This window comes from Peromyscus californicus, unplaced genomic scaffold, assembly GCF_007827085.1.
Source record: "Peromyscus californicus insignis strain IS unplaced genomic scaffold, ASM782708v3 Scaffold_4__1_contigs__length_199733344, whole genome shotgun sequence".
NCBI classification, from domain to species: Eukaryota; Metazoa; Chordata; class Mammalia; order Rodentia; family Cricetidae; genus Peromyscus; species Peromyscus californicus.
The window spans coordinates 56,202,170-56,227,316 of NW_026294562.1; the positions used below are offsets into that span (position 1 = coordinate 56,202,170).

Below are 25,147 nucleotides of genomic sequence, written 5' to 3' on the forward strand. Positions count from 1 at the left end.
AATATCTATTCTATTTGTGTTTGGCAAATTTAAATAAAATATTCTATCGTCATCCTATTTTGTGAGTCTAAAGTTTTATATCTAATTTATCTTTTATCATGACTAAGGAAAACTATAATTATAACTATCTAGTCTTTAACTCCATCAAAGACCCCAGAAGGATACAATATTATCTGAGTAAATAGAAGTTAATTGCAAGCAACTTCCACCTTTCTAGAAATGACAGAGACAGCTGGCTGTCTGGACAGTCATCCAAAGTCCTTTTGTAACATTGGGCATCCATCTTCAGCCTACATTCCCACCTACACTTCTCTGTTGGCTAGTTTGGCTAGGGCTTTATGTCTTGTTTATCTTCTCAAAGACCCAACTGTGAGGATTTTTTGTTTTCATGTAGTTAGTGTCTACCCTGATCATAAGTGACTTCTTTCCTTCTGTTGACGCGGAGCTTGTTCTTTCTCTCCTTGTGTAAGGTGTTTGTCACTTGAGATTGCTCCTGATTTCTTTTCTTTTCTTTTTTTTTTTTTGGTTTTGGTTTTGGTTTTTCGAGACAGGGTTTCTCTGTGTAGCTTTGCGCCTTTCCTGGAACTCACTTGGTAGCCCAGGCTGGCCTCGAACTCACAGAGATCCGCCTGGCTCTGCCTCCTGAGTGCTGGGATTAAAGGCGTGCGCCACCACCGCCCAGCTTTCTCACTAGTTTTTGTTTGAAGTCTGTTTAGTCAGATATTAGAGCAGCAACACCTGTTTGTTTCCTAAGTCCATTTACTTGGAGCACCTTTTCTGTCCTTCAACTTAAGGGTGTAGTATCTGTCTTTTGACATGGAGTTTTTGGAGCCAACAAGTAAATCTTTCCTAGTTTTTGACCCAATCTACTAGTCTTTTCCTTTTGGGGGGAAATTGAAGCCATTAATATTCAGAGTTATTAATGAGAGATGTGTATTGATTCCTGCCATTTCATTGATTTTGTAGTATTTGTTTTTCCTATTCTTCTATTGCTTAACTGTTATTCAGATGTGGTTTGTGTGTGCGTGTGTGTGCGTGTGTGCGTGTGTGCTGTGTGCGTGTGCGTGTGCGTGTGTGTGTGTGTGTGCGTGTGTGCTGTGTGTGTGCGTGTGTGTGTGTGTGTGTGTGTGCGTGTGTGCGTGTGTGCGTGTGTGTGTGTGTGTGCTGTGTGTGTGTGTGTGTGTGTGTGTGCTGTGTGCGTGCGCGTGCGTGTGCGTGTGTGTGTGCGTGTGTGTGTGTGTGTGCGTGTGTGTGTGCGTGCGTGTGCGTGTGTGTGTGCGTGTGTGCGTGTGTGTGTGTGTGTGCTGTGTGTGTGTGTGTGCTGTGTGCGTGTGTGTGTGTGTGCTGTGTGTGTGTGCGTGTGTGCGTGTGTGTGTGTGCGTGTGTGTGTGCGTGTGTGTGTGTGCGTGTGTGTGTGTGTGTGTGCGTGTGTGTGTGTGCGTGTGTGTGCGTACGTGTGTGTGTGTGCGTGTGTGTGTGTGCGTGTGTGTGTGTGTGTGCGTGTGTGTGTGTGCGTGTGTGTGCGTACGTGTGTGTGTGTGCGTGTGTGTGTGTGTGTGTGCTGTGTGTGTGTGTGCGTGTGTGTGTGTGTGTGTGTGTGTGTGCTGTGCGTGCGTGTGTGTGTGTGCGTGTGTGCGTGTGTGCGTGTGTGCGTGTGTGCGTGTGTGTGTGTGTGTGTGTGTGCGTGTGTGTGTGTGGCTGGCTGGCTGGCTGGCTGGCTGGCTGGCTGGCTGGCTGGCTATTTGATGGTATTCTCTTCTTCTTTTACCTCTGTCCTTGTTGAATTGTTCAGTTCCTCCACTTTGTCTTCAAGTGCAGATATTTTGTTCTCTCCACAACACATTATGTTGAAGAGACTTTCCAGAGTTCTTTTATTGGACTTACTATGGTTTTTTCTATCCAGTGTTTCGGCTTGTTTTCCTTCAGTGTTTCTTTTTGTGGAATTCCTCTTTTATGTCATCCATTGCTGTCCTTATTTCATTCCTCTGTGTCTTTGAGCACTTACAATCATTCTGTTTGGGATTTCATCTACCTCACTTTCCTTAGACAAAATTTTATAGGATTAGAAATTTTGGAGGCGTTATAGTGTCTTAGTCATTTCTGTTTCTTATGTTACTGCATTGAGGTTTATCATCTGGTGTTATTTCATTGCTTTTTTTTTTTTAATCAGCTATATTGCTTCAGTTAAAGAATTTCCAATTTTTAAGTAGGATTTGGATGTGATAGAGTTCAATATGTACTTCAGGGAATAATACCTAGTCCAGTAGCTCAGGGGTGCCTGGCATGAGTTCTATATTCTTAGGATATTAGCTGGAAGAGCAACCACAGCTCAGCTGCTTTATACTGCTGTGCAAATGCCATTCTAGCCAGTTAACAACAGTGGCCCCTTACTTCATAATTGGTAGAGATAAACAACCAAGAATAGTATGGATTCTACTCAGATTTTAGTCAATAAAATGAGTTGGGAGCAAGAGAGATTGCTCCATGGTTAAGCACACATTGTTTTCCCTCCCACTTCTAATCTTTTGTGAAACGGTGAGCAGTATGAGCTTTTGCAAGAGGACCTGAGTTCAGTTTCCAGCACTCATATCAAGTGGCTCCTAACTACCTGTAACCAGCCCCAGGGGATCTGACACCCTCTCTGGCCTCTGGTGTCACTGCACCAATATGAACATATACAAATCATTAAAAATTTTAAAGTCAATTTTCAAAAGATTATAAGTAGGAGAGAAGGAAAGTGGGAAAGGATCAGAATTAAGGATGAGACTTTGAAAATAGTTGATGTAGGTAAAGAAGCTGGGAGGGGGAAGTTGGGCTTGTAGATCTGGGAGATTACAGTTAAGATGTGCAATGAGAAGATAAGGGTGAGAGGAAGAGAAATAAGCGGGGGTCGGCATAAGAGATGCAGGTGAAGAGCATAGTAAAGTATGCCTCGGGGTAAACTGATTGAGACCCATGAACAGTCCTGAAACCAAACTGAACAATACAAACAAGAGCAAAACCATCCCGAGACATACATGCAAGTGTGAGAAATAACAGAAAGTAAGAAATAAGAGTCTGTGGAGTGAATTGCTTGCACAACTGTGCTGAGTTGAAAATGAAGTTCTCAGATTCCCTCTGACTCTCGAAGGTTCTGTGTAGTGCTGTGGGGACTTTGGTCGCCAAAGCTTCAGTGTTAGTGGGTTCTGGCCTGTGGGGGAGGGGAGGTTTTCAATCCTTTTCTGGTGGTTCCCTGGGATCCCTGCACTCCACTGAGGCCTATTTTGGTCCTGCAGGTTGGGTGTGGGAACAGCAACACTTCTCTTGTAGCTTCTACTACTCTGTGTGTGGATGTTTTTTTTTAAATCGCTGTCCTGACTAGTATGAAATCTTACCCTTCATTTGTTGTTTTGCAGCTCAAGTTTAATTTCAGTTTAACGGTGAATGGGATCCATTCTGCAGAGATCTTTGGGTCTGTAAATGATTTTATCCCTTTGAATGATTTTTAAGCATGATTGCCCTGTGTTTACAACAGGTTTACAGTTTGATTTCTTAGTCCAAAAACTCTTTGAAACTAATCCTGAAACCCTCACATTTTCTTATTCTATATTAGCTTTTAACAAATAAATATGTTCCTCCTAACCTTACATGTTTCTCCCTTTCACTGAGGGGAATGGGCTTAAAAGTTGTGGTTTTCTGCCGGGCGGTGGTGGCGCACGCCTTTAATCCCAGCACTTGGGAGGCAGAGGCAGGTGGATCTTTGTGAGTTCGAGGCCAGCCTGGTCCAGAGAGTGAGATCCAGGAAAGGCGCAAAGCTGCACAGAGAAACCCTGTCTCGAAAAACCTAAAAAAAAAAAAAAAGTTGTGGTTTTCCTTTTGGTTTTTGGTTGCTGAATTCCAGTGATCTCTGGGTGGTAGTAGTCATGAGCCAACTAGAGACTGATTGGAGAGTTGACTTTGTTTTGTTTTGCAGGGCAGAAAACGAACCGACTTTGAGACTGTCCAATGGCATCACGCTTGCTGTGGGCTTTCAGCATTATGTGAGGTAGAAGCTAGAAATGGCCTCCTTGCCTTTTCCTTTCCTCTTCTCTCCCTTTCTCCTCCCCTCCAATCCCCCTCCTCTCTTCTTTTCTTGTATTTCTTTTGTTTAGAAGAGACCTGTGTGCCTGTGGGGGGAACAAATCAACTACCTTCTTTGTTGGAGAGGATGAGAGCCTAATTCTTCTCATTGTTCATACCTGACAGTAGCCTCTGACCTACACAGGAAAGTAGTGTGCCCAGAAGCAGATTCTGAGGTGTCACGGGGCCAGTGTTAGGCCATTTGCTCACAGTTGTCACACACAATACTGATCTTTGAATGATTTTGCAAACATATGCTTAGAACCATAGAGTATAATTGTAATGGAGAAAATACGATTTGAGGACAAAAACTATCATGAGAGACAACAAAAGCAGGAGCCATGATATAGTCTTTGGAATGCCAATTTCTCTGATCTTATGCAGATAAGATAATGTGGTGGGCCATATGGCTATGTGTATACTGAGCAGTTAAGGAATATTAAATAATTTCTTGAAGAAAAAAGTCAAATTTGTCTTGTATGTTTTTTAATAGTAAGCCAAAGTTGAGTTCCAGTGGGTCACACTGCAGCAGAATCCACCCTGTGCTCGGACATCCAGCAGTGCTGTCCGTCCCTGACAGCATGGCCGACATGGGCTCGGTGGGCAGACTGACACTGACTCCAGTTGCTGCTCTGTGCCCCAGCCCCAAGGGCTTCTCCAGCCAACTGAACAGGATTTCTTCAGTTTCCATATCCTTTGGACAGGTTCTATCCAATTGCCTTTGAAGATGAGTTTTTAATTCTAATTTTAGGCAAGTCTTTATATATGAGTTATGTATCTGTAACCCTGTATGACTGTATAAAAGTATAACCCAGTGTGAATGCTAGGCTTGCAGTATTTGAATACTGAATACAACAACAGATAGTGAAAGGCAGAGATGACACCAGAAAAAAATGGTTGGAGTCTAATGTGTTGGGTCTTGTATTCCTTACTAAGTAATGTGACCTGCGTTCTCTATGGTGGGAAAACACTGAAGGATTTGGCAAGAGCCTGTTCAGAGTGCTGTAGGAGAAAAGTAGTGATTACCAAGCAAGTGAGTGAAGTGGAATAAGAGCCAGTAAGTCCTGAGTTCACACTACGTGTGTAGAAAGGCAAGAGTTAACGCTTGAAGAACTTAATGTAAGGAAACCAGTGTTCAATACTGAAGTTGAGAGCCTGGAGCAGGAGTGGTTTTGTTTATTTGTTTGTTTTTAAGATGGGATCTCTTATATGCCAGGCTGGATTCAAACTCACTAGCTTTGGATTCCCTTAGACTTACAATCCTCTGCCTCCATCTCCCAAGTGCTAGGATTATAGATGTGAGCCACCACCCCTGGTTTATCCCATGAGTAAATGTTCTATAGTGTCTTGTTGAGACTGGGACATGGGGGTGTCAATGCTGTTCCCTAGAAGCAACTGGTTTAACCAGCCTAGCTCTTGCTTCCTCAGCTTTAAAGTAAAGATGAAAGTATCTCGTGGATTGATTTTTCTCCTGCAATGATGGAGAACTATAATCCATATGAAGCTCCTCACACAGGAATGTCCATCTCATGACTGTAATGTCATGTGGCCCAGGATAGCTATGAATGTGGCCTAGCACAAAGTTGTAAACTTACTTAAAACATCATGAGTTTTAAGTTTTTGTTTTTGTAAAATGGGAATTTTGTAGATGACCACATCATGTTGCAATACCACACAAAATAAACGTGTGTGTGTGTGTGTGTGTGTGTGTGTGTGTGTGTGTGTGTGTGTGTGTGTGTTGTATAGGCATGAATGGCTTCAATTTTGTGGTGGTGTGCAGCTTCCCAGGTTACCTTCCATGTGCAGATAGTCAAATTGGCACCATCAGACATTATATGCTTTCAGTGACTTGACAAGTGAAATATTGTCAATATATACGTATTTTTTGAGACAAGGTTTCTCTATGTAGCTTAGGCTGTCCTGGAACTTGTTCTGTAGACTAGGCTGGCCTTTAACTCACAGAGATCCACCTGCCTCTTCTTCCCAAGTGCCGGGATTAGAGGTGTACATCACCACCACCAGGACTGATTAACAATAATATTTTAACTTATCATTGCAAACCATAGGTGTTTAATGTTATTCACAAAGCAGGTAAATGTTTTTGATTTTTCCTCGCCTCCTTTGTGCCTCGCCAGTCTCCCACCGTGCTTTACAGTCAGCCCTTTGTTTCTCACTTCATTGACGATCCAGACATAAATCCAAACACTTATGGACACCTGATTTTTGACAAATACGCCAATATTATACAATGGAAAAAAGAAAGCATTTTCAACAATGGTGCTGGTCTAACTGGATGTTGGCATGTAGAAGAATGCAAACTGATCCATATTTATCACCCTGCATAAAACTCAAGTCCAAGTGGATCAAAGACCTCAACATAAATCCAGATACACTGAACCTGTTAGAAGAGAAAGGGGGAAATAATCTCGAACATATTGGCACAGGAGACAGCTTCCTGAACAGAACACCAATAGCATAGGCACAAAGGTTGAAATTAATAAATGGGACCTCATGAAATTGAAAAGTTTCTGTAAGGCAAAGGACACATCAATAAGCAGCTGAGATGTGGAAAGACCTAAGCTTTGCTGTCTGTTTTCCTATCAGCTAATTTTCATGATAAAAGTAAATGCTGTCCTTTCTCCATTACCATTATTTTAATCCCAGTGTGACCTCCTCAATGACCCTAGAAAACAGAACCCCAAAATTATGAGTGAAAAAATTGTTCAACCCAAAGTAGATGACCACTCTTTTGTCAAGCCAAATAATAAGGTTGTTATATAACACATTGTGTAGAACAGTGTTCTAAAGAGAAAACTTAGATTGCCTTGCCAGACTGCCAGAGAGAATCTCTAGGCTGTGGAGCAAGCAGGGACACTCACCTAGAGTCTGGTGGATCTGAGATGAGATGATTTGAGAGCCAGGAAGCTAGAACTTATAAGAAAATGGAAGAGAAATGCACAGATTCAGAGCTCCATAGGCCAGAGCTGGCCCACACAAAGCCAAGACAGTTTCCATCCCTATCAGGCTAAATGGAAAAATTCATATTTCATGGCATCAGATTGGAGTTTTCCGAATAATGGGTGGATCCTTGGGGCTCACTAGCTGTCCAGCCTCACTTAATTGACAAATTTGAGGCAAGAGAGACACCGTCTCAAAATAGGATGGATGGTATCTGAAGAAGGACAGCCAAGTTGTCCTCTGACCTCCACATGCACACACAAACACACAAAGTGAAGACGACAAGGGCTGGTACCGAGGGTTTATTCCTATAATTCCAGAACATGGGATCCTGAAGCTGGAAAATGCCTGGGATACAGGTGAGAACCTCCCCCCAGAACCCTCCCGCCTCCGAACAAAAACCAATGAATTCAAGGTTAAGACTTTTTCAGGCATTCAAAAGAGTCAAGAATTCACTAACAAGCAGTATTATAAAAATGCTTAAGGAAATCCTTTAAAATTTGTATTTTTTAGCTGGGTGGTGGTGATGTATACCTTTGATCCCAGCACTCAGGAGGCGGAGGTGGGCAGATCTCTGTGAGTTCTAGGCCAGCACAGAATAAATTCCAGGATAGCCTGTGCTACACAGAGAAACCCTGTCTCGAAAAACCAAAAGACAAAGTACTCTTTGACAATTTCATGCATGTATATAATATATCTTGGTCCTCCTCCAAATCTTACTTGACAACAATAACGTGAGCCAATCAGGAAGAAATGGAAGTGTATTGTTGGATTCTTCTATATATGTCAACTGTTGACTCCTGTTAAAATTTTAAAGCCTAGCCAGGCGGTGGTGGCGCACGCCTTTAATCCCAGCACTTGGGAGGCAGAGCCAGGCGGATCTCTGTGAGTTCAAGGCCAGCCTGGTCTCCAAAGCGAGTTCCATGAAAGTTGCAAAGCTACACAGAGAAACCCTGTCTCGAAAAACCAAAAAAAAAAAAAAAATTTAAAGCCTAAAGCAATGAGTCATAACTAATGTGTCAAAACAGAGATAGAATACTCAATCCAAAATAGAGTCCAAAAATAGTAAAGAGAACAAATGGAAAACATATAACAAGGGGATTTAATACCATGGCTGTATTCATATTAAATGTAAATGGTTTTAAGTGTCCAATTAAGGGCTAGTAATATAGTTCAGTCGGTAGAGTGCTTAACTAGTGTGCTCAGAGCCCTGCATTTGGACTTCCGTACTACATAAACTGAGCATACCTGTAATCTCAGCACTCAGGAGGTGAATACAGGATCAAAAGTTCAAGGCCATCCTTGGCTACATACATAGCTTGAAGCCAGCCTAGCTACATGAAACCCTACCTTAAAGGAAGGTAGGGCTTGAGAGATGGCTTAGTGGTTAAGAACACTGGCAGTTTTTCCAGAGTTCAATTCCCAGCTCCCACATAGCAGTGCACTACTGTCTGTAACTCCAGTTCCAGGGGACCTGATGCCCTTTCTGGCCTTTACAGGCACTTCATGCATGAGCCAAACAGCATGCAGACAAAACACCCATACAAATAAAATGAAAATGATTTTTAAAAGTAAAGCACCAGCTGAGCAGTGATGGTGCATGCCTCTAATCCCAGCTCTCAGGAGGTGGAGGCAGGCAGATTTCTGAGTTGAAGGCCAGCCTGGTCTACAGAACGAATTCTAGGACAGCTAGGGATATGCAGAAAACATACCCAATCATAAGACAACCATATGCTTGAATTCTAGACACTCTATTTTTTTAAATTCTTCACATTGTATGTGAAGCAACTCAAAGATCCTCTGACCCTGGACAATGAGTGTGGTGGCCTCAGTTCCTATGCTAATGCCTGCTGAGGCCTGTGAAGGAGACTTTGAGAGTTCAGCCTCCCTTTGTTCTGTTACTTTTTTTTTATTGTTCTAAGTTCTTTTTTTTTTTTTTTGATTGATTGACTTATTATGTATACAGTGTTCTGCCTGCATGTATGCTTGCAGGCCAGAAGAGGGCACCAGATCTCCTTATAGATGGTTGTGAGCCACCATGTGGTTGCTGGGAATTGAACTCAGGACCTCTGGAAGAGCAGCCAGTGCTCCTAACCTCTGAGCCATCTCTCCAGCCCGTTCTGTGACCTTCTAAAACATTTCGTTCTATAGTATATAAACAGCCCCTCCCCAACAAGGAAAATCTGCCTCCAGGTGTCAAGTGCTGATACATATTGAGAAACCCTATTCAGGGCATAAGCATAAGAAAGCAAAAGTTGCCGAGGTGGTGGTTTACGCCTTTAATCCCAGCACTTGGGAGACAGAGCCAGAGCCAGGTGGATCTCTGTGAGTTTGAGGTCAGCCTGATCTACAGAGCAAGATCTAGGGCAGGCCCCAAAACTACACAGAGAAACCCTGTCTCGAAAAACCAAAAAAAAAAAAAAAAAAAAAAAAAAAAAACAAAGCAAAACAAACAAAAAAACCAAACCAAACAAAACAAAAAGCTAATAGTCCAGAGAGGAGTGATTATTTCCAGGCCTTTGTCTTGGTGAGAAATAGGGTTGGATAAAGTAAGAGGAGGTTTCTCTCAATCCAAATGCACTCAATTCTTTTCTAGAAAATACCCCTTTATATGCAGTTCTACCCAAGCATGCACTACCTCATACTGAAATTTACTAGGTTTTAAGTGTCTACCATACTAAAATGTGGTAAAACTTGAGCACAGATACTGAATCTAGTTACTCATCTTCATACCTCCAGATCCTAGCATTGTGTTTAGCTTGTAGTGCCACTCAAATTTATGATCAGATGAATAAGATGAATCAATAAATTGTCACTCATTAATACCCTACAAAGGTGAGTCTGAGGATTCTGGTAGATCTCCCGTGCATCATACCTGTCTTTGTTGTGGGAAAGCTAAATATGCAATTGTATAGCATATGTGTATATTCCTGGGAGTGTGAGCAGGCCAGTATGTAAGTTTGTTTTATATGAGTACAGAGTTGTAAGAAAAGTTTGACAGTTTTCTTTAGCAGCTAAACATATTTCTGTATGGACCTTTGGGTCTACCTCTGATATCAGATCAGGAGCAGCCAAGTACCACTGTCTTCAGAGATACCTCTTATTTCATTGACTGGAAGAAACACAATTTGTTTATGGTACCCACTTTGGATCTCAATTTGGATACAGGTATGTATCTACATTTTGCACCAAAATTTAGAAACCCAGGGGGCTGGAGAGATGGCTCAGCGGTTAAGAGCACCAGCTGCTCTTCCAGAGGACCCAGGTTCAATTCCCAGCACCCACATGGCAGCTCACAGATGTCTGTAACTCCTGTTCCAGGGGATCTGATGCCCTCATACAGACATAACTGCAGGCAAAACACCAATGTGAATAAAATAAAAATAAATTATTTTTAAAAATTTAGAAACCCAAAGAATTAGAGAAATGAATATATAAGAAGATGTCTGTGAAAACAGGACCTAATAATATGTTGGTTGACAAGAGAATGGGGATCTGACCACATTTAAGAGTCCACTTAGAACAAGGCAGTGTGTCCCACACACAGCTCAGTGAGATCCTGCTTTGTCATGGAGTTGACACTTTCTCACTTCCGCTGGTACCTCTCTTTCTCATGCTTTTCCTAGGGCTCTTCTTGGACAAATGTTGTACTTTCATCTGTCAATTTGGAAGCTTTAGAACAGTAGATGAGGGAACAAAGACTCTTCTGTATGTGGAAGAGAAATGATTCCTATTTAAATGAGTGTTAGTGCACAGAAAACTACTTAGAAGAAATTAAATGCAACACAAATACCAGCTTTAATAACATTAAACCTAGAAAGCTGGCTGTGGTACTCATGTAGGGTCTAACCATGTTAATTTTGGGTAAGTTGTACTAAATGTTGAAAAGTTAGGACCAGCAAGATGGCTCAGAGGTACCTGCTATCAAGCCCTAACGACCTGAATTTTATCCCTGGGATCCACAAGGTAGAAGGAGAGATCTATCTTACAAGTTGTCTTCTGACTTCCACACATGCACCATGGCACATGGATGCACAAACACATACACATAAGACAGTTAGCATACTTATTAGAAAGTGAATGGTTAATGACTGGATCAATAAATACAACTGCAACCATGGTGAAGGTCTTGGAGGTTTACGGTTCTGAGTTTGAGTATTTGAGCCCTATGGAAAATGGCCAGTAGAGAAAGGGACGTTCTAGAATTTTCACTAGCATGAAAAGATTGCTGCATCTTGGGATAAGGCAGCATCTTGAGGGTATCTAAGAAATCAGCCTCCAGAGAAGGGTCCTTGTGTCCTTGAGAACACATCCCATCCCAGAGGGTGGGATGAGAGGAAGCATCCTTGGACAGTCTCTGGAAGTATGTAGTCTTAACAAGTAGAGTGTCATGGGTCTTGACTAGAAGGGAGACTTAACTGGATTTCTGGGATCTTACTTTTAAAAACAACTGAGATTGAATTTTATTGTAGCCCATGTTGGCCTCCAATTTGATGTGAAGCCAAGAATGACCTTGAACTTCTAATCCTTCTGCTTCTGCCTCTTAAGTGCTGGGTTACAGGCATGTGTCACTAGGCCTGACTTATACAGTGCTGGGGATGAACTCAGAGGTTCATGTATGCTAGGCAGCACTCTACCAACTGAGCTACAGCCCCAGCCTCATCATCTCTTTGCCCCTTTCTCTCATTCTTAGACTTTACTGGTTTCAATTGTTTCTACAGTTCACTGTGTCTTAACTTTGGTCAGTTAACTTTGTGAATGAATAAATACAGAAAACTCCCCTTGTTTCTCACATTCATTTCTTTTTTGCTATTTGAGACAGGGTCACACACTGTCTAATTGTATAGCCTAGGCTGTCCTCAACTTGCTGTAGTCCTCCCTGTACTGGTACTTGGTTTCCCAAGTACTAATATAGGTGCGTGCTGCTACACCATGCTCTCTCCTTCAGTTCTTAAAGGACAGAACTAGGATCCACAGGAGATACTTTCCACTGTGGATCTGGGTTTGGGACAACCCTTATGGAACCTTAAAGGGTGTGACTAGTACTTAGGAACACAGATTTTGAGTTGATCTGGCTAGATCTACCACTCAGTTCTACCATTCACAAGCTCATATTGGACAAAGCATTTAACCAGACTGTGCCTCTTTTCTCACTTGTAAAAGGTCATAACAATAGGTCTTACTTGAGTGTTATGAAGTCTAAATCTTGAGAAAGGACATACAAAGAATTTAACATGGCACCTGGCATGTAGCACAAGTTACCTGGACTATCATTACTCAAGTTTGATGCTGATCTCTGACTCTTACTAGCCACACCTACCTTAGAAAGGTCCACAGGAAGGGACTAGAGAAGGGACTAGTGAAGAGTAGTGTTTGCTGCTCTTGAGGAGGACTCAGATTCAGTTCTTAGCACCCACATGGTAGCTCACAACTGCCTGTCACTCCAGTTCCAAAGGATCTGACACCCTCTTCTGATCTCTACAGGCATTGTACATATGTGGTACATATGCATACATACAAGTAGAGTACTGATATATAAAATAAAATTTTTTAAAAAATTTGAGCTGGATAGATGGCTCTGAGGTTAAAAGCACTAGCTACTCTTCCAGAGGACCCGAGTTCAAATCCCAACACCCACATGGCAGCTCACAGCTGTCTGCAACTCTGGTTCCAGGGGACCTGACACCCTCACATCAATGCACAAAAAATAAAGTTAAATAAATTATTTTAAGAACAGTCCACAAGAAGGCCAGGTGTGGTGGTCCATACCATTAATCCCAACACTTTGGAGGCAGAGGTAGGTGAATACTCTGAGTTCAAACCCAGCCTGGTTTACATATCAAGTTTCAGGCCAACCAGCACTACATAGTGAGACCCTTTCTCAAAAAAAAAAAGTTACACAAGAAATAAATGAATTTATTATGTAATGCTTCCAAAGCAAGTGCACAAGGGTGCTATTTCCTTTGTATTTTACATACATGGCTATTTTAATGTTTTTCATATAACTCATTAGTATTTTGTTTCCACAATGTGGGTGGAGGAGCATATTCAAGAGAGGAACTGAGTGTTTGAATTTAGACCTAGTAGTTCCTTCTTGGTCAGGATAAGGTTCTGGTCACTTAGTGTCTAAGGGCTTACCTTACAAATTTCTCATCTTTTTATTTAGATTTGGTGCTTCCAGATGTGTGTTACCAAGTGGAATCCAGTGAGGGGAATCAGTCTCAGGTTATGGACTCACAGGGACCGGTTCTGCTACTTTTCCTATTTGTAGATTTCCACAGTGGATTCCCAGTCCAGCAAGTGGAGATCTGGGGTATGTGTAGAAAAATGCATCGGCCAGGTTGGGTGTGCCAAGTGCTAAGTGGATAAAGAAAGGGCTATATGCATAATGCATGTATCTGCCTAAATTGGGTATTTGTGTAATCTGTAAAGATTTATCAGCCGGCAGTGGTGCTGCACACCTTTATTCCCAGCACTGAGGAGGCAGAGCCAGGTGGCTCTCTGAGTTCAAGGCCAGCCTGGTCTACAGAGCGAGATCCAGGACAGGCACCAAAACTACACAGAGAAACCCTGTCTCGGGGGGGAAAAAAAGAATTATCACTGCCTTTCTAGATGGAGTCAAGGGAAGAAGCCTGTTTTTGTGTAAGTGCAGTTAGGGGTGCTTTGGCATGTGTCTATTAGGTGCACAGTAACCTGTTATCAGAAAGGTTCTCCTCCTTATGGGTAATGTGGTGCTTTTAGTTTGTGGGCCACAAAACAAATATCTGAATCACCTAGGTTTTTTGAAGATGTACAGCTTCCTGGGTCAAATTAATTTATTATTTTTGCTGTATATTATAAAAATCTAGAATGATTGAAACATATATTTCCATGACTTGATTCTCAAGTGATCCTCAGATGTGGTAAAATTTGGAAGCCTTTGCATGTTTTAATCACATGCTTTAATCCAAGGAGCCCCTGGGAAGTAAGGTGTTTTTTTTTTTTTAATGACTTATTTATTTGCGTTGATGAGTCTGTGAAAAGGTGCTGGGTCCCCTGGAACTGAAATTACGGACAGTTGTGAGCCGCTATGTGGGTGCTGGGGATTGAACCCAGGTCTTCTGGAAGAAAACAGCCAATGCTCTTAACCACTGAGCCATCTCTCCAGCCTCCTGGGAAGTAAGTTTTAAGAGTTGATAACACATTCCTAAACTGAGGAAAGTTACAAGAAATGGCACCGAGACATGCTTCAGGAAAGATCTGTACGCCTCCTTTCTCCGTGAGCTATGGCGGGCTCTGCCCTCGTTGTGTTCCTGTGGTGTGGTATTAGTTCCCACTGCATCATGGGTGAAGCAAGACTGCTTATAATGCAGTCAGAGTGCTGTCAGTGGTGCCGATTATATGTGGCTGTCAGATCTGAGATCGATTCTTCCTGCTGTCTGCCTGCCTTCCAAGCCTCTTCCTGCTTTCCTGGTGTGTGCACACCCTGAGGAGGAAGCACTGCTTTCCTGGGCTCAGGCTGTCAACTCTGAGATGGCAGTGTTCTTTGGTGCCCCTGCCTCATTGATTAAGAACAAGAGAATGGGAAAGAAAAGAGGCCTGGGTTTGTGAAGTTCGGGTGAGGGGAGTTTGGTGAGGATTCTGGGGTGTGTGCACACGCGGACAAACTGATGAGGGCCACAGTGGAGAGGACTTCCAGGTGGTTTACCTGTGCGCTCTGATTCCAGCTTCCTCAGAGACGTTTGAAAATCAAGTCACATAAATCATCTGAGCCTCCCTTTTCAATCTTTAACATGAGTTGTTAAACTAGGAGATATCAAAGGCCCTTCAGAGGCTAAATGCCCGCCCGAGACTTAAGATCTGTTACTTTCTGGCATTTTTAAAATGCTTGCCAGAGGATAATTTGAGTTTGACACCATGTTCCAAGTCCTATTGAACATACCCAAAGAACTCAGACGCTTTGAAAACAGTGTGAGTTATCATTTTTGTTGTACCGGGATAATTTATACACCTCTGTATAGCATATCTCTACAGGCTTGCAACTTCCCACTAGTTGTACTCAGTTTTAGATTTAAAAATTCACTGCTGCTAGGCAGTGGTGGCACACACTTTTACTCCAGCACTCGGGAGGGAGAGGCAGGCAGGTCTCCATGAGTTCAAGGCCAGCCTGGTCTGTAGAGTGAGTTCCAGGACAGCCAGGACTACACAGAGAGACCCTGTCTCGAAACAAGAACAACAGCAAAAAAAAAAAAAAAAAAAAAAAAAAAAAAAAAAAAAAAAAAAAAAAAAAAAAAAACCTTAAAAATTCACTGCTAAAAAACAATAATAAAATAAATAAAAATCCAGGTGTGCTGGCACAAGCTTTTTTGTTTTGTTTTATTATTATTTTCTTTTTTTTTTCAAGACAGGGTTTCTCTCTGTAGCCCTTGCTGTCCTGGAACTCACTCTGTAGACCAGGCTGGCCTTGAACTCAGAGATCTGCCTGCCACTGCTCCCCTACCCTAGTGTTAGGACTAAAGTTTTGCAATACCATCACCCAGTGTGTGGCATACATTTTTAATCCCAACATTTAGGAGACAAGCAGGCAGATCACTGAGTTTGAAGCCATCCTGCTCTACACAGCCAGTTCCAGGCTAGCCTGAGTTACATAGTGAGACCCTGTCTCAAAACGAAAATCACTGCTAGGGCTGAAGAGATAGCTTTGTGGTTAAGAGCAAGTACTGCTCTTGCAGAGGAGAGTTTGGGGAGAGTTTGGTCCCCAGCACCTGTGTAAAGTGGCTTATAACTGCCTGTGTCTCAAGTTCCAGGAGGGGGATCTGACACCCTCTTCTGGCCTCTGTGGGCACCTGGAGGCATGTGTGTATACATTTATGCATGCATGCATAGATATAGATAAACATGAAGTTTTGAATCTTAAGAAAATAATAAATGTTTAAAAACTGCTGCATAGTGACTAGAGCAGGTGTCTTAAAACCCTCTTCAGGAGACACGGGGAGAGACAGCAAGGGTGAGTTGACCTGTCTTTCCCCGACCTTCCTCACCTCCTTGAGTGCCTTCTCCAGAGCTCTGTGCTTTAGGCAACAGATTGTGCAGAATTAGTCTGTGTTCATGTGTCTTTAAAAAAAAATCAGTCGGCTGGCCTCCCGCCCACCTTGTCATGGTAACTTCTATGATTAACTCCTTATTTTGCCACAGTGCCAAAAGCATCTGGTGGTAGGAGCAGTTTTAGGAATAACTTTGTTTTTTTTTTTTTTTAAATTAAATGTCTGCCTTCAAAAACTTCTCGTTTTTCTTGGGTTCTTCTTGGGTCCAGAGTATATAAAATAGAATCCGCGTGTTCTGTCACCATAGCAACAGCAGTATTCCCCTTTGAACATTGCGTGTGTGTTTCAGAATACTTCATTTTACATGACCCCAGTTTATCTAGACAACATATCTGAGAGAACACATAAGAAAAGCTATTTTCTGCACAGAAGCGAGAAGAGTGAAGTTACCTCATCATCACTAGTTGGTGATAAAAATAAAAAATGACCTTTAATCTATGTTCACTTACTTCTAGTTCCAGATTCCTTTTAAGTCCACATATAACTTTCTCTCCCTGGAGAGCATTGTGGTGCCCTGTGATAGGAACTGTTCCTTCTTTTATTTTTTAAAAAAGTGTGTGTGTGTGTGTGTGTGTGTGTGTGTGTGTGTGTGTTGTGTATGAATGAATGTTTCACCTGTGTGTATGAATATATACCACATGGGTGCTTAGCATCCTTAGGCCAGAGGCCCAGAACAGGAGTCGGATCCCCTGGAACTGGAGTTACAGACAGTTGTGAGTCACCATGTAAGGTGCTGGGAATTGAACCTGGTCCTCTGTAAGAGCAAGTGCCCTTAACTACTGAGCCATCTCTCCAGCCCCACATGTTGGTTTCTGAGTGATGCTAGCAGAGGTGACTATGGTTACGTCATCTAATTTTTAATTAGTTTGAGCCAGGATCTTGTATATCCCCAGGCTGCCTCACACTCACTGGACAGCTGAGGATGCCCTTGAACTCCTTATCCTCCTGCCTCCACCTCCCAAGTGCTGGATTATAGGTGTGTGGAACTATGCCCAGTTTATGTGATGCTGGGGATCAAACCCAGGGCTATTTACAAGCTAGGCAAGTGCTCTCCCAACTGAACAACATCCAGCCCTTACCCCGTTTTATACATTTTTTTTATTTAAATCCTTTTTAAAGCTTTAGCCTTTCCTTTGCCACACTGGAAAGAGATGGCACACTGCTGACAGCGGCAGCTCACTTAAGGGTGATGCTCAAGAAGGACTGGGAGGTCAGACCTCCTGAGAGGCGGCTCCTTCTTGGAAGACACCATGCCACTGTTCATAGCATGGGTTAAGCATTTGTTTCTTCAAAAGCAATGTGACTCACTTTAATTTTCCTAAACTAAGCTTGCTTTTATTTGCAAATGGGAATTGAGAGGGGCTGTCTCTGAAAATCAGTTATTTGTGGAGAGGTGGAAGCAGCTTCTTCAGGAGGCATTACCCCAGCCCCAGTCCTAACACAGAGCATGTGGACAGCAGTCCTGAGCAGTGTCGCCCTCATTCATGGATCCCAACATTCTCATCCTTTTAGGACTCCATACTCTGCTCACAGCTCATCTCAGTGCCATCCTCTCAGAGAGCCGCAGCACAGTGCAAGACTCCATCCACTCAGCCGTGGACCAGGTCTTGGAGCGGCATCACCAGGCTGCCCAGGTAATAAACTACAAGGGGGAGTGTACAGTCTCCCTCCGTGTGTCTTCTATTCTGCGCCTTAGTGAGGTCCTAATGCTGCATCTGGACAGGGAGTTAAGCTTTCACTTAGGCCACAGTGACCAGTGTGTGCTTGAGCAGCGACAGAAATAACAAAAAGCAAACAAAAACCATGGCTACCATACCTCTTACTTTTTTTTTCTTCCAAGACAGGGTTTCTCTGTGTAGCCCTGGCTGTCCTGGAACTCACTCTGTAGACCAGGCTGGCCTCAAACTCACAGATCTGCCTGCCTCTCCTCCCAAGTGCTGGGATTATAAGCGTGTGTCACTGCATATTGATCCCACATATTCTCGAGCTATTTCAGTAAACCTTATCCTCGTTCCTCATTTTCCCAATTCTTTCATAATGTCCCACTTGCTTCTGCCCAGACTGAGTTCTTCCAATCTGTGCACTTTTGGTAATACATTTCCTACTTCCTATGCCTACCCTTTGTAGAAAAAAACAGCCAACTGAAGAGCAAAGTTTAAAACTAAAAACAACAAAAACAACCAACATTAAGTTGAGCTGAATCTGGTAGCTTCTATATGTAATCACAACACTTGGAAGATTGAGGCAGGATTACTGAAAGTTCAAGGCCAGGCTGAGTTACAGAATGATTTCTAGGCCAGCTTAGGCTATAGTTGTTAGTTTTATGCAGCAGCGCAGTGTTATTCATTAAGTGGCGCTGTTTCCCGTGAGAGAAAAGCCACGAGGCACAACAAAACCCACTATGAGAATTTATTAAGAGAAGCAAGGGGACAGGAGAGAGTGTGCTCAGGCCTGTTTGAGAGACATGTGCGGAGAGAGAGGAAGGAGGAGAAGTGGGGGAGGAGTCTGTGACCTGCTTTTTATGGATTCCCCTGCACCTGCGCATATGGGCTCAGATAGCTACACCACTCATGTGCATAGATTGTGTGATCACTCAGCACACAGATTACATAGGACATAAGGACCCTTGCTTGGCTACTGAAAAGCGCATGTGCAGTCATGTAGCAACAGTAGTGTGAAACCCTGCCACAAAGGGGCCAGTGAGATGACTCTGTGGTCAAAGCACTTGCCACACAACCCTGACCAACTGCATTTGATCCCAGAGACTCATAAAGGTGGAGTGAGAGAACCAGCTGGGTGGAGTTGTTCTTTGACCCCTACACGTGCACCGTGACATGTGCAACCTACACATCCGTGCACTCAAGCAATAAGTTTAAAGCAAAAAATTAAATATTTGTTTTATTTTGTTTGCTTTTTTTAAGATTTATTTTTAGATCTGGAAAGGTGGCTCAGCAGTTAAGAGCACTGACTGCTCTTCCAGAGGACCTGGTTTAATTCCCAGCACCCACAAGGCAGCTCACAACTGTCTGTAACTCCAGTTCCAGGGGATCTGGTGCCTTCTTCTGGCCTCTGCTGGCACCAGGCACACATGTGGTACACAAATATTCATGTAAAACACCCATATACATAAAAATAAAAGTCGGGTGTGCTGGACAGTGGTGGCACATGCCTTTAATCCCAGCCCTTGGGAGGCAGAGGCAGGTGGATCTCTGTGAGTTTGAGGCCAACCTTGTTTACAGAGTGAGTTTCAGGACAGCCAGGACTACACAGAGATACCAAAATCAAAATAAAAAAATTTTGTCTCGAAAAATTAAAAAAAAAAAAAAGTTGGGTGTGGTGGCACATACCTTTAATCCCAGGTGTCTGAAGCCAAGGCCAGTCTAGTCTATGTTGGTTTTAAATGTGGCACTTGTTATCATGCAAGAAAGGTCACAAGGCACAACACAACCCAGTATCAGAGCTTTATTGGGGGTGGGGAGACAAAAGAGAATGACCAGGCCTGTGAAAGACATGTGCAGGGAGAGAGAGAGGGGGGAGGAGTCTGTGACAGGCTTTTTAAAGGATTTCCCTGCACATGTGCATGTGGACTTACGGAGCTATGCCACACAGATTGCATGACCATGCTGAGCATGGATGACATAAGATGTAAGGCCCCTTACTTGGCTACTGAACTGCGCATGTGCGGTCATATAGCTGAAGGAGTGGCAGAATCCTAACAGTCTACCTAGTGAATTCCTAGCCTGCCAGGGCTACACAGTGAGACCCTGTCATAACACATAGAAACAAACATACAAAGTATTTTTACTATGTGTTTGTGTGTGGATAGGGGCCACTGGAGTTAGGTGGCTGTGAGCTGCCCGACAGGTGCTGGGAACCAAACCTCTGCAATATCAGTACTGCTCATAACCGCTGAGTCATCATCTCTCCAGTGCCAAATATCTGTTTCGTTGTTTTGTTTGTTTGGGAAACAAGGACTGGAATAGTCTAGGCTAGCTTCAATGGAAAATGACCTTGACCTTCTTTCTGAGCCCTGCCTCCACCTCCAGGGTGCTGGGGTTACAGGTGTGCTGATGTAGCACGAATCTTAAATGGTCTTATTAATAAAATCTAACCTGAGGCCAGTTATTGGGGTGAATGCTGGAAGGTCAGAGAAGCAGAACAAGCCACAGCTATCTCACTGGCCAATTCCTCAGCTGGTCTTGTTTCCTCAGCCTGGAGGCCTCTGAGTCCTCATCCAGAATGAATCTCAGCTGAACTGCTGTTAGAAGCCTGAAAGCTTAACCAGCCAAATGCTTCTAGTTCCTGGTTTTCACGCCTTATATATCTTTCTGCCTTCTGCCATCACTCCCTGGGATTAAAGGCTCACTCCCTGGGATTAAAGGCCTGTGTCATCATGCCTGGCTGTTTCCAGTGTGGCCTTGAACTCACAGAGATCCAGAGGGATTTCTCCTCTGGAATGCTAGGATTAAAGGTGCGAGTGCCAACATTTTCTAGCCTAAGTATCTAGTGGCTTTTCTGTTCTCTGATCCCAGATAAGTTTATTAGGGTACACAATATTTTGGGAAACACAATACCACCACATTTCCCCTTTTTTGTCTAAAATTTAAAAAAACTTATAATTAATACAAGAAAAACTATCCAATAAGTATATACAATATATACACAGTCAAGATTACATTAATGAGCCGGGTGGCGGCACACGCCTTTAATCCCAGCACTTGGGAGGCAGAGGCAGGCGGATCTCTGTGAGTTCGAGGCCAGCCTGGTCTCCAAAGCGAGTTCCAGGAAAGGCGCAAAGCTACACAGAGAAACCCTGTCTCGAAAAACCAAAAAAAAAAAAAAAAAACCAAAAAAAAAAAAAAAGATTACATTAACGATGTCTAGTCCATTAACATTTGACAGATTCAGATAAAAAACTCCATTATATATATTAACAATGTCCAGTCCAGTAACATTTGATAAACTCAGACAAAAATTTTCATTACTTGTCTTATGTAAAACAAATAGTTCCTTTTTAAAAGTAGATTCAGTTTTTATCTTATATCCATATTCTCTCTTTTTTATTTATTTATTTATTCTGTGCTGGTCCCAAGTCTCATGCATGCTAGGCAATCATTGTATCAACTGAGCTACATTCCCTGGTTCCTACCCAGTGTTTTATTGTCTTTTCTTAGTATGTCATATCACTATGCCATCTCTATGGAAGAGGATGTTTTGAATTGTAAAGTCCTTGTCACAACAGAAAACGTCATTATCTTGTTAGTATTGGTGATGGAACTGTTGATACTCTGCCTCGACTGCAGTCTTTGCCCCTTTGGCGTTCTCAGAGCCGGTGCTCTGGGACCAATATATTTCCTCCTTACTCCAGGCTCATCAGAGACTGCAGGGCTCCCTCTCTGTGGCTGTGAACTCCATCATGAGTGTGCTGACTGGAAGCACCTGCAGCAGCTTCAGGAAGACATGCCTCCAGGCTCTTGAGGTTAGCGGACGCAGATGGGGTCGACACCGCTGAGTGATACTGCAGCAGGCCTACAACCTGCATTACTGCAGCAGGCCTACAGCCTGCATTACTGCAGCAGGCCTACAACCTGCATTACTGCAGCAGGCCCACAACCTGCGGTGCTGCAGCAGGCCTACAGCCTGCATTACTGCAGCAGGCCTACAGTCTGCATTACTGCAGCAGGCCTACAGCCTGCAGTGCCAAGAGAAGCACCTGGAGTGTTCTCTACTTGGTACCAGCTTTGAGTGTTTTCAGGTATTTGTTGGGGCTGGAGGGACGGCTCAGCAGTTAAGAGCTGCTCTCCCACCAGACAGTGGTGGTGCCCGCCTTTAATCCCAGCACTCAGGAGGCAGAGGCAGGAGGATCTCTCTGAGGCCAGCCTGGGCTAGGACAGCCAGGCTACCTGCCTTGAAAAACCAAAATAAAAAAAGAGCTGCTCTCCCAGAAGACCTGGGTTCAATGCCCAGCTCCCATATGGCAGCTCATCACTATCTGTTTCAGGGCATCTGATGCCCTCCTCTGGCCTCTAGGCGCCAGGCACGCATGTGGTGCCCAGGCATACAGCAGGCAGAACACCTATGGTGGAGCACACCTTTAGTCGAAGCATTTGAGAGGCAGAGGCAGGCGGATCTGAGTTCAAGTGGTCCACAGAGCAAGTTCCAGGACAGCCAGGGCTATACAGAGAAACCCTGTCTCAAAACATAAATAATTAATTAAAAAAAGAAATTTGTTGAAGGATAGTGGTAAATATACCCTTTTTATAAATGAGAAAAGTTATACTCAGAGAGAGCTAGAATTAGACCCTTGATTCCCAGCTCAACCTTGTGGAAGAACGCTTCGCTACCTCACGGTGACACAATACACAGACATAACTGAGCAGACATAGTGCCATGTATATGTGACAGAATGGAGTGAGTGATGTAGTTTGGCACCAGAGTTTGGGGGTCAGTTGATCCTTGACTCGTTTACTTGCCACGTGGAGTTAGGCCTATATTTAACTTCTCTGAAATTTGTTTAAAAGTTGGGGGAAAAGCCGGGCGGTGGTGGCACACACCTTTAATCCCAGCACTCGGGAGGCAGAGCCAGGCGGATCTCTGTGAGTTTGAGGCCAGCCTGGTCTCCAAAGCGAGTTCCAGGAAAGGCGCAAAACTACACAGAGAAACCCTGTCTTGAAAAACCAAAAAAAAAAAAAAAAAAAAAAAAAAAAAAGTTGGGGGAAAATATGAGCCCCTCATAGGTTGGGGGTGAAATGTTGGTTACAGTCTGAATGTTTGTATCATTCCAAACTTCACATGTTGAAATCCTAACCCTCAACATGGTGGTCTTAGGCTACCATACCTAGCTCAAGATATTTTCACGTTTTTGGAGTTGTCAAGATATCTCAGGTAAAAACACCTGCTGCCAAACTTGATTGCATCTGAGTTTGATCCCTGGAGCCCATATAGTTGAAGAAAATGACTCTTGGAAGTTGTCCTCTGAACTTTACACGTGTACTCTGTGGTTGTACATGTACAGGTGTGCACTTGTACATGCTTGCATGCACATACACAAAGCAAATGTTTTTCTTTTTGAAATAGGGTCCATATAAAAAGTCCAGAACTCACTATGTAGACCAGGATGGCCTTGAACTCATAGATATCCTCCTGCTTCTCCCTCCCAAGTACTGGGATCAAAGGTGTGCAGCCTAAAGGAAACTTCTAAGAGTTGAGGTTGTGCTCCTCAGTTGGCTGTTTAGTTCTCTGAGGGGTGGTCATATGAATGGAATTATAACAGGCCCCAGACCTTAGCACAACTGACTCCATGGTGGAAGTACCATTCAGGCTATAAAACTCAGCACATAGACAGCACCACCTGTCAAAACTAAAGCAAAGACTTAATGAAAGACTTCGGGAACATCTCTCAAAGTACTAGCCTTGCTTTTTTAGCTTCTGTAGTTCTGCTTCTGACTAGCTGTTCCTGTTAACTGAAGTATGTCAGCCCAGAACATGGTTTGTGTGCCCACCCTGAAAAAGGCTCAGGGCTGCACTGGGATCCCGAACACCCAGTGCTGTCACCAGCCAGCTAATACAGACTTTCAATAGAAAGCTTACACCCATGTCTGAGCAGTCTTTTCTGGTGAGCACCCCACAACAGGATTAGTTTGTTTGGGTTTTTTTTTTTCTTTTTTCTTTTTTTGGTTGTTTTTTTGTAACCGAGTTTCTCTGTATGGCCCTGACTGGCACTCACTCCATAGACCAGACTGACCTTGAACTCACACAGATCCACCTTCTCCTGCCACTGGGATTAAAGGTGTGAGCCACCACTACCTGGCCAGGATTAGTTCTTAATTAAGTGGCCTCACAGCTGGTGAGATGGCCGTGGGTAGAGGCACTTGCTACCAAGCCTGACATGCTGACTTTGATCATCGGGAGCTACACGGTAGAGGGAGAAGACCAGCTCCCACAGGTTGTACTCTGTCCCCCACATGCACCATGGCACCCCATCCAGTAAATTTTGAAAAAGTCAAGTAGCTCCAGAGAAACCCTTGACCCTCTGCAGTGTGAGGACACAGGGAAAGACCCCAACTGTGCTGAGACCTGACCTTGGTCTCTAACACTGCTGTGCTAAAACGCTCTGACAGAAGCAACGTGAGAGAAGGGTTTACCTCAGCTTACAGTTCATCATGGAAGTCAGGACAGCGAGAGCTCGGAGCAGTTGATCACCCTGCATCTGTAGTCAGAGTAACAGTGTGCTGGCCAGTGTTTGGTCAACTTGACAGACGCTGGAGTCATCTGAGAGGAGGGAACCTCAACTGAGAAAACAGCAGCTCAGTAGGCAAGCCTGTGGGACATTTTCTCGATTAATGATTGATGTGATAGGATGGCGCTATCCCTGGGCAGGTGGTCTTGGGGTATATAAGAAAGTGGACTGAGCAAGCCATGGAAAGCCAGTAAAGCAGTGTTCCTCCGTGGCTTCCTCTTCAGTTCCTGCCTTGAGTTCCTACCCTGGCTTCCTCAGTGATGGGCTGTGACCTGAGAATTGTAAGATGAAACAGACTATCTCCTCCCCAAGTTGCTTTGGTCATGGTGTCTTACTACAGAAATAGAAACTCTAAGACACACAGCAGTGAATGTGTGGGTGCAGGCCACTACCCCACTCGCTTCCCCGTTTCATACAGTTCATGAAATCCTGATGAGGAACTAACAGTCCCACCTACAATTAAGAAGGGTTGCCGGGCGGTGGTGGCGCACGCCTTTAATCCCAGCATTCGGGAGGCAGAGGCAGGCGGATCTCTGTGAGTTCGAGGCCAGCCTGGGCTACCAAGTGAGTTCCAGGACAGGCTCCAAAGCTACAAAGAGAAGCCCTGTCTCGAAAAACCAAAAAAAAAAAAAAAAAAAAAAAAAAGGGGGGGGTCTTCCACATCATTTACTGTAATCGGGATAATCACTGGTCTGTCCAGAGGCCTTCCATCCAGGTGATTCTAAATTTTGTCAAGGTGACAATTAGCATTAATGGTCACCATCAGACA

The 25,147-nt window shown here is 43.6% G+C and overlaps 1 protein-coding gene across 1 annotated transcript in view; it reads left to right on the top strand.

The window, feature by feature from the left end:
• Window positions 1-25,147, top strand: part of CUNH11orf80 (chromosome unknown C11orf80 homolog) — a 104,519-nt gene that overhangs the window by 67,745 nt on the left and 11,627 nt on the right. Inside the window, exons 7-13 of the mRNA XM_052760104.1 lie at window positions 3,396-3,451; window positions 3,953-4,024; window positions 4,592-4,786; window positions 10,076-10,224; window positions 13,223-13,369; window positions 17,652-17,773; window positions 21,508-21,618. Coding sequence (XP_052616064.1) covers window positions 3,396-3,451; window positions 3,953-4,024; window positions 4,592-4,786; window positions 10,076-10,224; window positions 13,223-13,369; window positions 17,652-17,773; window positions 21,508-21,618 — 852 coding nt within the window. The remainder of the gene's footprint in view (window positions 1-3,395; window positions 3,452-3,952; window positions 4,025-4,591; window positions 4,787-10,075; window positions 10,225-13,222; window positions 13,370-17,651; window positions 17,774-21,507; window positions 21,619-25,147) is intronic.